The sequence below is a fragment of the Myotis myotis genome, unplaced genomic scaffold, assembly GCF_014108235.1.
Source record: "Myotis myotis isolate mMyoMyo1 unplaced genomic scaffold, mMyoMyo1.p scaffold_m19_p_1, whole genome shotgun sequence".
Lineage (NCBI taxonomy): Eukaryota > Metazoa > Chordata > Mammalia > Chiroptera > Vespertilionidae > Myotis > Myotis myotis.
In genome coordinates this window covers 7,501,822-7,516,721 of record NW_023416313.1, presented here as the reverse complement: position 1 = coordinate 7,516,721, position 14,900 = coordinate 7,501,822, and the positions used below count along the sequence as shown (strand labels likewise).

General features: G+C 39.7%; 1 protein-coding gene across 3 annotated transcripts in view; it reads right to left on the bottom strand.

Moving 5' to 3' along the window:
• Nucleotides 1–10,258: 10,258 nt before the first annotated feature.
• C1QTNF7 (C1q and TNF related 7) overlaps nt 10,259–14,900 on the bottom strand; it is a 95,791-nt gene continuing 91,149 nt past the window's right edge. For all 3 annotated transcript variants that reach the window (XM_036329114.1, XM_036329124.1, XM_036329118.1), the window contains exon 3: nt 10,259–11,234. In XM_036329114.1, the coding sequence (XP_036185007.1) occupies nt 10,603–11,234 (632 nt within the window). In that variant the 3' untranslated portion in view covers nt 10,259–10,602. The remainder of the gene's footprint in view (nt 11,235–14,900) is intronic.

Here is a 14,900-nt window from a genome sequence, read left to right as displayed (position 1 = left end):
GTATTTTGCCTTCCCAGGAGATATTTAGCAAAGATTGGTGACATTATTGGCTGTCACAACGTGGAAGGACATGCTACTGGCACCTAGTAGTTAGAGACGAAGGATGCTGCTAACCTCCTACAATGCACAGGACATCACCCCCCAATAAAAAAATTATCGGCACGTAGTAACACTCAGTACATTTGTGTTAAATGATTGAAAGAACAAACCAGTTCCAGGCTCCAGTCCCATCTTCGTGACCACTGAGAAGTTCCTCGTTTTGCATGGATCTCTTTCCTCTTTTGGGACCTAAGTGAGTCCAGAAAGGTGATCTCTAAAGCCTCCCCAAGCTCACACTCCAATTTTGTTCTCTAGTAGAGCAGTTACTGCTGCTGGCCACTAGAGGTCAGCACCTTAAAAAGGAAGCTGGCCACCTTCCATAGGGCTAACAAAGTGAGCCTTGAAGCAAAAGCAAAATGACCATATTCTTGGCTCTGAGAAGGAAGAAACGTTCCCAGGGAAACAGTTTTCCTTTTGACATATTAGAGCCTCGGTCTTGACATCCCCAAACTCCTTTTGCTAAACACTCCCTGCAGAGATTACTAGCAACCCTAGTGGGAGAGATGGAATGAACAGAAGAGACAGCCCCAGCGAGTGAAGGATCCGACAGACCCATTGCATTGATGCTTGTGTGACAGGACGAAGGAGACAGTGCAAGGGATGTGGCAGATGGGGTGGTGGGCTTGCTCCCACGCAGTTCCCGAGGATTCCAGGGGAAAGGTTTTCGGAGCAGCTCTCCTCTCGTAAACATGGGACGGGGAAGGCATTTAACAGAGGGTGTGAAGCTAGGTAAGATCTTGCTTGTTAGCGTTGAATTGAAATCCAAAGGATTTCAAACTTTCATTCGAGTCGGAAGGGAAACGTAAGGCTCATTTAATTCAGGGAAGATAAGTGCGTAGATTTCATCTCATTGTCAGTTGTCTGGAGTTTTAGTTGAAAAGAATCCTGAGGCCGTCCCTGGGCAGAGTGGGGGAGGACATGCTGAGACCCATTAGCAGTGTCTGCAGTGAGTTCCAACCAGGTATATCCCACCACAAAACTAATGTGGACACAGATGTGCAGGACTAGGGTGACTCGTCCCAGAGCCACACAAGGCTGGTTACTGGAATTGCTGGGATTAGACCTTAAGTTTTCTAACTTCCCACTTAGCTTTTCTTCTGTCTTTCTGATTCAGTGAAATTGGACTCTTTGAAGCTGTTTTGGGAAGCTAAGAATGCATTGTCCTAATAAAGATGGCTTCTTCTCACATGAGACATTACACGCACAGCCCTTTTGGAGGTCATCTGAATTCACATTATGTCGTTGCTGGTGAATTCTAGGGGAGTAGAGTTGCCATATTTAGCAAATAAGAACACAAGGCACTCAGTTAAATATTTGGGATATCCTTATACTAAACAATGATTGCTTGTGCTATCTGAAATTCACATTTGATTAAATGTCCTGAATTTAATCTGAATTTTATGCCTAGGGGGACTCAAGTGGGTAAGGACTTTTTTTGTTGTGCATATCTTTTTTGTTGTTGTTAATCTTCACCTGAAGATATTTTTTCCATTGCTTTTCAGTAGGAGTGGAAGGAAAGGGAGGGAGGAATGGGGAAAGAGAGAAAGAGTGTGAGAGAGAAACATCAGTGTGAGAGAGACACATTGACTGGAGGTGGGGAGTGAACCTGCAACCCAGTTAATTCCCTTGTCCAGGAATTGAACCCGAGACCCTTTGGTACATGGGTGGACCTTTAACCACTGAACAACATGGGCCAGTTCATGTGTGCATTTTTAAAAAAGATATTGAGAGAGAGAGAGAGAGAGAGAGAGAGAGAGAGAGAGAGAGAGAGAGAGAAACATCAATGATGAGAGAGAATCATTGATTGGCTGCCTCCTGCACACCTCTCACTGGGGATCGAGCCCGCAACCCAGGCATGTGCCCTTGACCAGAATCGAACCCGGGACCTTTCAGTCTGCAGGCTGACACTCTATCCACTGAGCCAAACTGGCGAGGGCTGTGTAAATATTTTGATATATCAATGGGCATACTGAATCCTGACCATCTCATCTACCAACCATCAAATTATTTTTTGCCAATGGTCCGACCATCTGGAACACCTTGGTAGCTTGGCTTTAGTTTGAATTCTGATGTGGTAAGACCAGGGTATTTTCTGTAGAAAATCCTTGCAACTCCCTAGCCTTGTTCCAGAGTAATTTCAGTAACAGTAGGGATCCACTGCAGTGCCCAGCATGTTATCTGAAGCTGAGAAGGGATAGATGACAGAGACCTCTCCTCCCTGTTTATTTCAGTCCAGGCAGTATCTCATAGGCCTCTTGTTACAGGGGACACTTTTGTGATATAAAAGCATCTATGCAATGCCTCAGCAGTTATGATTTTCCTCCTTTCAGGCCATTTCCTGGAATTCTGACCCGATTGGGCAAGCCTTAACTTGAATAAATTCTGCCACCTCCACAATGGCACTGGAGCAAAGCCTGGATTCAATCTTCTACATCACGCTGCTCATAAACGCCTTTGCCATCCCACAAATGCATTGGTTCTGAATGACTTCATCCTGTGGCGAACCCATTGGGTTCAGAGTTCTGGACTAATAAAAACTCAATAAAATGATATAAATTCACGATTCATTTCCTTCCCTATTTACTAGTAAGTGAGGGTGGGATAATTATATATATGTATATGTATACTAGTGTATATATGTATATATATACTAGTGTATATATGTATTAGAGGCCCAGTGCACGAATTCATACACTAGTGGGGTCCCTCTGCCTGGCCTGTGGGATTGGGCCGAAACAGGCTCTCTGACATCCCCTGAGGGGTCCTGGATTGCGAGAAGGTGCAGGCCAGGCCAAGGGACCCCACTGGTGCACAATCGGGGTCGCAGAAGGATGCAGGAGGTTGGCCAGCCAGGAAGGGACCACAAGAGGGCTCCAGGGCATGTCTGGCCTATCTTGCTCAGTCCTGATCTGCTGGACCCTAGCAGCAAGCTAACCTATCAGTTGGAGCATCTACCCCCTAGTGGTCAGTGCATGTCATAGCGACTGGTCAACTGTTCAACTGTCTGCCCCCTGGTGGTCAGTGCATGTCATAGCGAGTGGTTGAGCGGATATCATTAGCATATTATGCTTTGATTGGTTGAATGGCTGACCAGGACAAGTGAACACTTAGCATATTAGGCTTTTATTATATAGGATATATATATATATTATATATACAGCTATGTGGTATTTGGTTTTCTTCATACTTTATTTATTTATTTATTTATTTATTTATTTATTTATTTATTTATTTTTTGCTTAAAGTATTACAAAGAGTATTACATATGTCTCCTCCCCCTTCCCCGACATTCCCCTGGCCTCCCCTACCCCCCAGTGTCTTGTGTCCATTGGTTATGCTTATATGCATGCATACAAGTCCTTCAGTTGATCTCGTAAAGAATCCTCTGGAAGAGACATCCAGGAAGATATCTTTCAACTTTAAGGATGATGTCTTTTCTCACTTCAACCTACACTTATAGGGTTTTTTCCTCCCCCTCTCTTAGACTTTTTCTCTGCAAGCCTTTGGGAGCATAGTAATGTGCAACTACCCTGACTAAGAGCTTATGTAAAATATGTTCACTCTAAAAAGTGAAAACAAAGATCAAAGAGTAGAAATTTTTAAATTCCAATTACTAAATTAATTTTATCCAGACATTTTTTATGCACATATGCAAACACACTTTAAATATGGGATAATTATGGAAAGTGTTTTTCAGTAATCGATTTTGTTCTGCTACTATGCCATGAACATCTTCTAGTGGCAATGCATTTTCATTCTCATCACTTTTAATGACCATTGGATGAATGTGTCACAGCTCATTTACCCAATATTCTATTATCAGACACCTAGGCTATTTCCCAATTTTCCATCTTACAACTTTGCTGTAAGGCTCTTTCTGTAATTAAACCTCTGCACACATTATTAATTATTTTCTTGGAATATATTCTTAGAAATTGAAAACGTGATTTTCATGTCTTTGACAAAACACATTAGAAACATTTTTGCTCTAGGAAGAGAGAGTTGGGATGAGTGCATTCCCAAAGAAGGGTGCTGTACAACTAGGGGTTCTTAGAAGAGGATGGATATCCTGCGTGAAATGATGACCAGCCATGTGGTTATGTCTGGGGGGAAAAATCAGATGGGAAAATGGTTGTTGACCAACAGGTAGATTGTGGGCACTGAGCAGACTCTGTCACCATGACCAGAAAGTCAAGTTCTTCCATTCAACTCTCCTTTTGAGTGTGCCTTGAGGCTGGATGCTGAGTGACACATTCCCAAGAGAAGAATACATAGAGACAAACCTTGGTATGTGGCCTTTACTTTGACCTTCTTGTCATGCTTGATATCCTGGGGCTGCTGACAGGTCCACAGGGATGTTTCTCCTTCTAGAGGGCAGAGAGGTGGAGGAGATACTGCTTTTCCTGAGGCTGAGATAAGGCACCATGCTAAAAGGGCTCAACATGGTGCCAATTACTAAGAAGGCACAGTGTAAATGATCGCTGCTGGTATCACTAGGCACTGACTGATGGCTCTCAGGAAACCAGAAAGTAAAACATGACATCAGTGTAGTTAATAGCCTAGATGGTTTTCTAATCCCCTCTTTCAGACCTGTGACTATGTTGGCCAATGAATGAATTTCATTTACTGGCCCTTTATAAATTCTGCAAAGGACTAATCTCCAAGAATGCTCCTTTATGTGATTATCAAATATAGCTGCATGAGTTGTTGCATGTTCTAGGGTACTGATGTAAAAAATCAGAAAGTTGGAGGAGAGGAAGCATTTAAGTTGAGAATCATACGCTCTTGCATGAGAAGTGTCGATTGGGAGCTACCATATGACAGACTATAGCATGAGATTATCACAGATGCTAGGTTCATGTAGTACAAAATATTCAATCAATTCTGAGCAAATACTGTAAGAAGTAGGGTGTTTCAGAGAAAAGTTACCCTAGCAACACGTTTATTTTGTGTCATGCAGACAAAATTAAATGTGGTTTTGATGTTATATGGAAACAATCACCAGAGGTCACTTGTTGCTTTTGACTGCCCATCAACCAATCTTTTTCCAGACCTGAAACCTGCATTTTCCTTTGGGGAACAACCTCTTCCTCACCCCCAGCCCATGTGATTTAGAGGAATGATTCCATTTCTAGTTCTACAACTGTAGTTATCTGAATTTGCTTTGACTATAGGTTGCATGTGGGTGACTTTTGGAGATGTGACTATAAAAGGAAGCAGAGGCTAGATCCCAAAGGGTGCTTGTGTTAATATTAGGTAGGATAACATCTTTTGGAAGTGACCTAATACCTACCTCCAAAAAGCTTATGTAAAAAAATGTAAAAATGGCCCTTAATGGCTACAATAACTGAAAAATTTAAATGAAGAGATGGCCACATACATGTCTAGATGAGGGTTGAAATGATGACTCCAAGTACTTTATCTCTGTTTCTTTGCTTCACCTGTCCATGGCTCCATCCTCAAATGATATTATGCTTTGTGATGGTAGGATGTCTGACCGAGGTCACAGGTTCAAGTCTAGTCAAAAGAGTGAGGTTCTCTTCTATAGAAGTCCCAGCAAAGTTTCACTGGCTCTGATCAAGTCATCTGAACCAGTTATTTTGTGGAATACTCTGATAGATCGGGCCTGAGATTTATAGACTGCAAGTGTCAATTCCACTTAGAAGCTCAAAGACCTAGCATGTGAAGGAGGGTGGTTCCTCAGAAGGGAGTTGGGTATGAATACCAAAAGAAAGATATGGAATGCATACTAGATAGAAAAACCCAGAGAAGTTCAAGACACCTTTTATAGTGTAGGGATTGGAGGGCCACCAATGGCTTTTAAGCCATGGAGTGACACGACCAGATTAGTATTTAAGAAGAGAACCAACCTAATGAGTATGGATCAGAGGTCTGTGGCTGAAGGCAAAGGGTCAGCTAAAAAGGCTTTTACTAGTCCAGGGAAGTGATGATGAGTATATGAGTGAAACCTTAGGACTAGGAATGAAAAGGTGCAATGACTCAGAAATGTACAGGTAAGGTCTAGAACCATAAATTTTATGCTGAGTGAATTCACTGGGGAAGGGAAGGAAGACTTCCAGAATGTGCTTTACGTTTTGGCTTTGGAGCCAATATGGATAGGGATACCCTTTATGGACAGTGGATCTACAGCAGGTGAGAGGAAGGTATAAAACAACTACCATGGTAATAGCTGACATCTAAAATGAATTTCTGGCTAGGATAACTTTCACAGAGTGGCAGAGAAAAAGTATATTCAGAGCTTATGGATTTTTTTTCACCACAAACAATGTTATTCATAATGATAAATTATCTGGATATGTCCTTGGAATGTACACAGAAATACACGTGTCCTATGAATGTGTAAGACAGTTACACATGTTCTTGTACATGCAGGTTTATATTAGCCTCACTCTTTCCTTTTTTTTGTTTGTTTTGCTCTTTTATTCTCACTTGTTCTGACTACATGCTCTTTTTGTCTTCGGTCTATCTTTGTAAGTTGCTTTAGATCATTCTGGAATGAGATGGTATCTAGTAAATAAATAATTCTTAATGCATATTCATTCCAAGTCAGCCCTTACAAAGAATGATTGGAATGAGGCTTGGAATATTTTAAACCAAAATTGTTCTTGTACTTCCTTTCCATAAATATCCATGAATGTGGATACATTGCATTTGTCTTTTTTTAAGGAGTAAAAGACACCTGCATTTGTTTAAAAGTTTATCACTTCAACACTAAAATAACCTTTCATTATCCATGGTAGCTCTCTGATCCCCATCACCATCCTACCAGGTATTTCAAAATTAAATTTATCTCTGGGCTTAGAACCAGCTAAAGAATTTTTAGTTTAAAAAGCTACTCAAAATAGGCTTTACAATGAAAGAAACATTTAAAAGATGAGCAAGTTAACAGTGTCCAAAAAAATGAATGAATTAATGGGTCATGCTAAAAATATTTAAATTACATAATAATCATGTGGATCATGACAATCAACAACAACTTCTCCATTTCCAGTTTCTCCAGCAAATTTCATAGTCTTCAAAGGGCCCATGTTTTCATGTTCCCCAGATTAGCTTCTTCTATTGGCTGTTTTCTTAAACATTTTCTAGCCTGGAATCCCAGGTTCAGGTATTATCTAGAGGCAGGTGACTATCTCAGATCACTTTTGCTCAGTCTTCTTTGTCTAAAGGTTATTGACCTTGTCTTGACCCATGTCTTGACTCAGAAAGAGAAGAACCAGGGAACAAAGGATGGGAGGCAGAAGAAGAAGATGAAAGCAAGATAGATCTGGAAGATGGGACCATTGTCCTCACACACAGCTTCTTGGTAATTAGGTATTTCACCTCGGATAATGATTGCACCCAGCTTGAAAACACAAAGTGGCTCCACATCTTCTCATGAATAAAGTCCCCCACCCACAGGTTGGCCATCTTGCAAATATGGCCCATGGATTCTCACTTTTATTATTTGTCCCATTATTACCTCTGTCTAAAGTGCTCTTTCCCTCAATTTGGCTACTCCAAGTCCCATCCATCACTTCAGGCCCAGGACACAGAGATTTCCCTAGCTCTCCTCTCTCAACTCTGAATTTGGAAGTAAACATCTCCTATTAATTCCTTCCATAGCATTTTGTTTCTATCTCCAGTTTAGCACTTACCATATTTTAGCATGTTTGTTTTCAGAATTTTAGGTAGTGTGTGTGTGTGTGTGTGTGTGTGTGTGTGTGTGTGTATGTGTGTGTGTGTGTATGTATGCCATTTCCTTTCTTGGGGCTGTGCCACATTCACCCTTGTGTTCTTTCATCTTCAAAGAGCCCACCATGGTGATTCACACATAGAAAGCATTAAAATTTTTTATTAAATGAATAATCAGAGAGAGGAATGCATGGAAGGAGGATTAGAGAATACCAAAAGGGAGAGAATAAGAGGGCTATTACTACTAGTCAAGAGAGTGGAAGAGGACAGAATTATGGGTGAAATTAGCTGAGGGATTGCAGCTCAGTGGGGAACAAGAGGTTGACACTAAGAGAGTGTGGGATAGGGAGGTGTGAGACTTGGAAGGGAAGCTGTTTGCTCAGATGTCTGGTCTCTCTCCCTCTTCTTCTTGCTGCCTCCTCCCATCAACTCACTCATAAATAAGTGGACACTTCCTGTGCTTTATCTGAATTCAGTACCTAGAAAATACATGAGACACAATGTTGTCACCACTGGGTAAAGTAGCTTCCCTATCTGTGAAAGCTAGGAAGACAAATATTTGTCTTGGGAAACTATCAAGTTAACAGATTTAGGAGAATGACCTACTGGCTGGTCTCAGTAACTTGCTTCTCTTTTTGCCAGTAAGCCTCCCAGGCCTCCTCTCTCTCCGGGTTTTTCACCCCTTCCTGATTGCAAAAACCAATGGTGTTTTGACGATGGAATGGGAAGAATGCCACCACTGAAGTCCTTGTTTTCTTTGCATACCTCCCATCTACTTAAAGACACACACACCTTAGCATGCATAATGTTTCTCTATGTTTTCTGGTTTCCATTGAACCAGTCTGTTTGCATTAGTGCTCATCACACTGAATTGTGACAGTATATTCATCACATACTAGCCTGTATGAAAGTAGGGAATTTGTCTGAACTTGTTATTACATCTGACCCAGCATCATAGTGTCTGGTTTATATAGGCTTAGTTAAAGAGTTGTTGAAGAAGGGGAAGAAGAAGAAGAAAGCTTAAAATTATGAACAATAAAATGGCAATAAATACATATCTATCAACAATTGAATCTAAAGATCAAAATAAATGAATAAGAAATCTAATGAACAAAATAAAGTGATGAATAAAATAAAATCAGACCCATGGAAACATGAAACAGACTGATTAATCTCAGAGGGAAGGGGTAAGAGGGTGTGGGAAGAGATTAACCAAAGATCTTATATTCATACTAGTGGCTCAGTGCACGAATTCATGCACATTGAAAGAAAATTAATTAGAAGAAATATTTTAATATCACTATTTGCCCTTTCTCTATAATAGAAGTGTCAACCAAAGTCATGATCGACAATGACAGATGGAAACACATGTGTGTGATTGGCTCCAGCAAGAGCTTTATATGTATCATGCATGTTTGAGTCAACTTACCTTTATGGATATAGAACCAACTTGCTTCATGAGACCTGCTTTCTGATGTAGCTAAACTTTTTCCAGCCCAGTGAAGCACTCCAACTTCTCTTTCAGGTAATTGTTAGCAACACAGCAGTAAATATCAACCAATGCAGATTATTATTGTAGATCACACAGGGAGAACAAAGGGCAAAATATTAACTAGTAACTGCAGCAGTGTTTGACTATACTAGTATTCTGCACAGTGAGAAAACCTGAAGTAATTTTCAAGGTCCACCATTTCTTACTTCGTTTCAGTAAGTTTGTTTCTAAACTTTCTAAATCTCTGTTTTCTGGCTAATGAAAAGAAAATAGGATTCCACCAAGTCTCCTATCTACCTACTCCAGGACTTCTGTGAGGATCAAATGAGATGAAGCAAGGGAAAATGCTTCACAGACATTTGGTTACAGTGAAAAGTGTTTCCACCTGGCCAAAGTGTTCCTGGGCTGAAGAAACTGCAAGGAGGCTAGTCGTTGCTAGGGAGAAGAAGCTGGACGTAGCTACGTGATGTCATTACCTGGATGGAGGGAAAGACACTTAACATATTAGCCTTTAAATAGATAGATATGCATTACCTATGGACATAGACAATAGGGTGGTAAATGCCTGGGGTGGGGTGGGAACTGAGTGGAGGGAGGTATTGGCTGGGGGGAGGGGGGAGGCGGGGGGAGAAGAGGGTGACATCTGTAATACTCTCAACAATAAAGATAAAAATAAAAGAGTTGTTGAGTAAATATACAGGGTGGGGCAAAAGTAGGTTTATAGTTGTATCCACTTTTGAATACAATACTTAATAAATACATAATAATACAAGAATAAACTTTGTGTTTCACGTACAAGCACGAAGGAAGAAATAATAAAAAAGAAAATTATGACTTCACTTTAAATTGCTTGACATTCCTCAGCATCACTTACCTTTGGTTTCTGACTATAGCGTTTGGAGAATTATCAAAGATTTTTGTCTGGGATGTTATGATTCTCTTAAATAACAGGCCAAAATGTGATTTTATAAAGATTTAATGAGACATTATCATTGCCGTCTGGTCTGATCACTCAAGAATTTAATAAAAAAAAAATTGTTAACATTGTCTTGGATTTGTTTAAATATTTATGAACACTGCTTTCAAGAGAATTCATATCTGGGGTTATTGTTTTATATCATTCATCTTGGTAAGGTTTCAATAGTTTGGTGGATCATCTTGTTTTAATAATAAATGTCGCTAGAGCTGTCTGTAAATACTCTGGAATCGGAGCCGGAGTCTTTGGATCTCATTGCTGTGTGTTCCACCTTCCAGGGCCCCTCGATGAAATCAAAGTGTCTCCCACAAGGATTCTGGAATCTGCTGGTCAGCAGTCCTGGTCACAGCTCATCGTCTTCTGATATGGAATCTAGGTAATCTGTGTCAACGTACAGGAGAAATCCGGAGAACAAGCTGTCTGCCCAACCTGGGTCTGAGAAGAGGCCATTCTGGTCATTGAAGAAGATCTCCAGCCAGACTTCATCTTCCGGCTGCAGATAGATGACTGTGGACCCTGAAGCCACATCATGGTTTCCTGTGTTGGCGTCGAAGGTCTTTATCCGGTACTGCCCGTTGTGCACCAGCCCGATTGCCAGATGCTTATTTGCCAATGTGATATCATAAGAAAAATAGTAGATTCCCGGGAAAGCACAGATGAACTTCCCTGTGGCAGGGTTGTAGTGTTCTCCCTCATTGAAGAGGACCTTGTTAAATATGATCGGGAGCCTCTCTTCTGGGTAGCTGGTGGTGATGCCAACAGAAAAGGCAGATTTGAGCACGATGCTTCCACATCTACAAACTCCAGGCAGCCCTGGGTCCCCTTGCTCTCCTCTGTCTCCCTTTGGTCCAGCAGGCCCAGCTGGACCGACTTCTCCTTTCTCACCCTCTGGTCCCATGGGTCCCTTCTTCCCCACTTCTCCTTGGTCCCCTTTCTCTCCAGCAAGGCCCAGCGGTCCAGTCTTACCTCTCAAACCTTTAAAAAGAGTTTAAACTTTAATTAATGGTTCCTCTAAATACAGAGTGACAAAAAGCATGCTCACATAGTCCCAGCATACCATACATTAATCTTTTCAGACAGCTTTCAACTGTGTACTACTAAACAACGATTTTTTAAAAAATCTGAATCACTACAATGGAAATAGAAAAATTTCATCATAATTTCAAGTAAATTTTCTATGTGAGAAATCATTTCATTCTGACTAATTAAAAATATTTAACTATCATTCTGATGATGGATTACCTGTCACTAAATTAGTTACACTACAGGTACTCATTACTACAGAAGGAATTTAAGGAGAATGATGTTGATATCATTCTTCATAGTGAAGTCATGGGGGCAGACAGAACCAGGTGGATCCTGAGAGGCAGTTCTCTCTCATGCCTCATCCTACTATTAGTATTAATAATAAAAAAATTAATCAGAAAAAATAAATGAAAAAGAATTAATCGAATGAGATTAGCTCATATTTATGAACATTTGCTATACATCAGGAACAGCATTTTATTTACATGTATTATCTTCTTCAAGATTTGCAACAGTTTTATGAGCTAGGCATTATTATTATTACTCCCATTGTAGATGAAGAAACCTAGCCATGGAGAAGTTCATTTGCTCAAGGAGATAGAACTAGTGAATGACGGAGCTATGACCTGAACTCATGCCTGCCTGACTCGGAAGCCTGAGCATTTCTGTGGCTAGAGTGTGAATTGTAAAGGGCTCCAGGCATAGTGAGGGCTCACTATGCTACAATAACCCAACAACAGTGACTGCCACACTGTGCAGCCAGTCTTTTATGGAGGAGAAAACTGAACCCAAGAGAGATGAAGCAAGGACAGGACTGGAATCCTAGTCTCAGTCTACTGATGTTTCCCCTTCATCAAAATGCCTCTTACCTTTGGGGCTGGAATCAAGAATCCTAAATTCGATTTGGCTCTACAGCTAAGGGCTGTATCATTTTAGGCAAGTCCCTTAATTTCTCTGGGCTCCTTACATATAGAAAAGACATAGCAGCTGTGAAAAGATTTCAACAACTTGAAAATCACCATAGAGAAATATTTTCTGTTTGCCCAATGTTTTATGTCTACAGATCAACCATCGGCTAAATGCAGAGAAATAGTGATCATGGCTTAAAAGTGATAAACAGCATCTAATTAATTTTTAAATCGTATGTGTAATAACAATGACTTAATAGCATAAAAAAGGTTATTCAATTTTATAGCCAAATCCATTCCATAAAAAGTGCTTATGTAATGGTACATTCTCAAAAATATCCAAATTATTTGGATATTTGTAATGTACTTTGTAGTCAGGGAAAATATATTGTTGATATACTGTGTAGTTTATTTTCAGGAACTTATATTAAGCTAAGCCTTTTTATCTAGATAGTGCTTTGATAGCATTTTTTTCAATATATTACATATGCACTGGTGTACGAGTTTGATCATTTTCAGTTATTTGGCAATTTAGCAATAAAGTGTTCTGGATAATGTGAATTTGAAAAGAATTAAAGCTTTACTCTTAAAACATCAAATATTTTGTTTCTATAATTTTGTAAAGACACTGTTTGACAATTTATGGTGCACAAAAGATGCTAAAAATGAATGCATTTTTTTGGTGTCTGAGACCAGCATTATTACTGATCATAGAAGTGTTCTCTAGCTATAGATGACATGTGTTATCTTTTTTCTTTTCTTGTTTTCATTCCTTTCTTTCTTTCTTTCTTTCTTTCTTTCTTTCTTTCTTTCTTTCTTTTCTTTTCTTTTCTTTTTAAATTCATACCCAAGGATATGTTTTTATTGATTTTAGAGAGGAAGGAAGAGGGAGGAGGAGAGGGAGAGGGAGGGAAGGAGGGAGAGAGAGAGAGAAACATCAATTTGTTGTCACTGTTTGCACCCTAACCAGGGATCAAACCTGAAACCTGGGCATGTGGCCAGACCAGGAATCAAACCAGTGACCTTTCAGTATAGACGATGCTCCAACCAATTGAGCCACACTGGCCAGGGTGACATTTGTTTTTAAATTGAAATTCCACTGACTCCAGCCAGAACACAATCTGGTATTTATTTCTTGAGTAAGGCTACAATAGTTTGACCTCTCAATGATTACTTGTTTTTGATAGACGTATAATATAAATATTATTTAGTTAATAAATTAACTTTGGAATCAAAGACAACAACTTCTAAGTTGTTATTTTATCTTCAATAGAAGCTCAACTTTTGTTGTCTTCATCAGTGACTTTTGGTGCATTAATTAAAAAACCCCCCACACATTTTGGCATCAGTAACTATTTGACCATTAAATTTCATTATGTACTCAAATCCTTTTGACTCTTTTGCTTTTGAACAAGTCAATTCTTGTCTGAGTTCCAAATACTCCATTTGTACTACGAAGAAACTAGATCCAAATCCACTACAAATCTGGTGGGAAAAGCAGTAAACAGTGTCTAAGCAGACCAGGGATAAAACCCTAGTTCAGCCAGGAATTAGGTGAATTTGACAAAGGGGCTTCATCTCTCTGACTTTAGTTTCCCAGACCTTGAAATGAAGGTGTTGGACTAGATCACTTGAGGTTTCATCCCATTGAAAATTCTTTGAGATCAAACCATAAATACTAAGATGCAATTTTACAATGAAAAGGTTGTCACAATTTCAATGTTTGGATTTTCTGTAGTTGTTTACTATTCTCAACTGCTGGGAGTTAGATAATCAGGGACTAGCTGTAATAATTTATAGTAATTCTTCCTGTTCACATCACAGATTTGCCCCTGTGCTAAGGACCAATGAATGAAGAATGGAAAGAAGGGATAGATCATTCTCCATCTCCCTATTCAGGCAGATATATGACTGTACAGAGAAGAGAATTATGGAGAAATTATTATCTATGCTTAAGTACTAAAGCTTGGAGAGAAAGGATTTCTTCTCAACTCTCCATGATATGGGCTTACAAATATTTTTTTCAGTGCCTTTTCTTTCTTTCTTTCATCCATCCATCCATCTATCCACCCACCCACCCACCCATCCATGGATTTATGCATGCATGCATCCACCTGAACCATATAATGTTTATTGACCATCACTACATGCCAGGCACTGTATTAGGGCTAAGTGAGACCTTGACATGAACGACACCTGCTCTACCTTCAAGGTAGCTATTATGACATACTAGTAGCCTGGTGCATAAAATTCGTGCACATTAGACGGGAATTAATTGCCCTAACTGATTTGGCTCAGTGAATAGAGCATCAGCCTGAGGACTCAAGGGTCCCAGGTTCGATTCTGGTCAAGGGCATGTACCTTGGTTGCGGGCACATCCCCAGTGGGGAGTGTGCAGGAGGCAGCTGATCGATGTTTCTCTCTCATCGATGTTTCTAACTCTCTATCCCTCTTCCTTCCTCTCTGTAAAAAATCAATAAAAAATATTTTTTAAAAAAGGGAATTAATTAGCAGAGATATTTTAATATTGCTATTTGCCCTTTAAAATAGAAGTGTGAGAGATAAAAGGAAATTAGTAAAATGTATATGAAAATCATATATAAATTTATTAATAAATAAACAGTAACAAAAGGATATAACAACAACAGAGGCATGATATAAAAACAACAGTGATGCAAATAATGACTGATAAAGTGATTAAACTTAT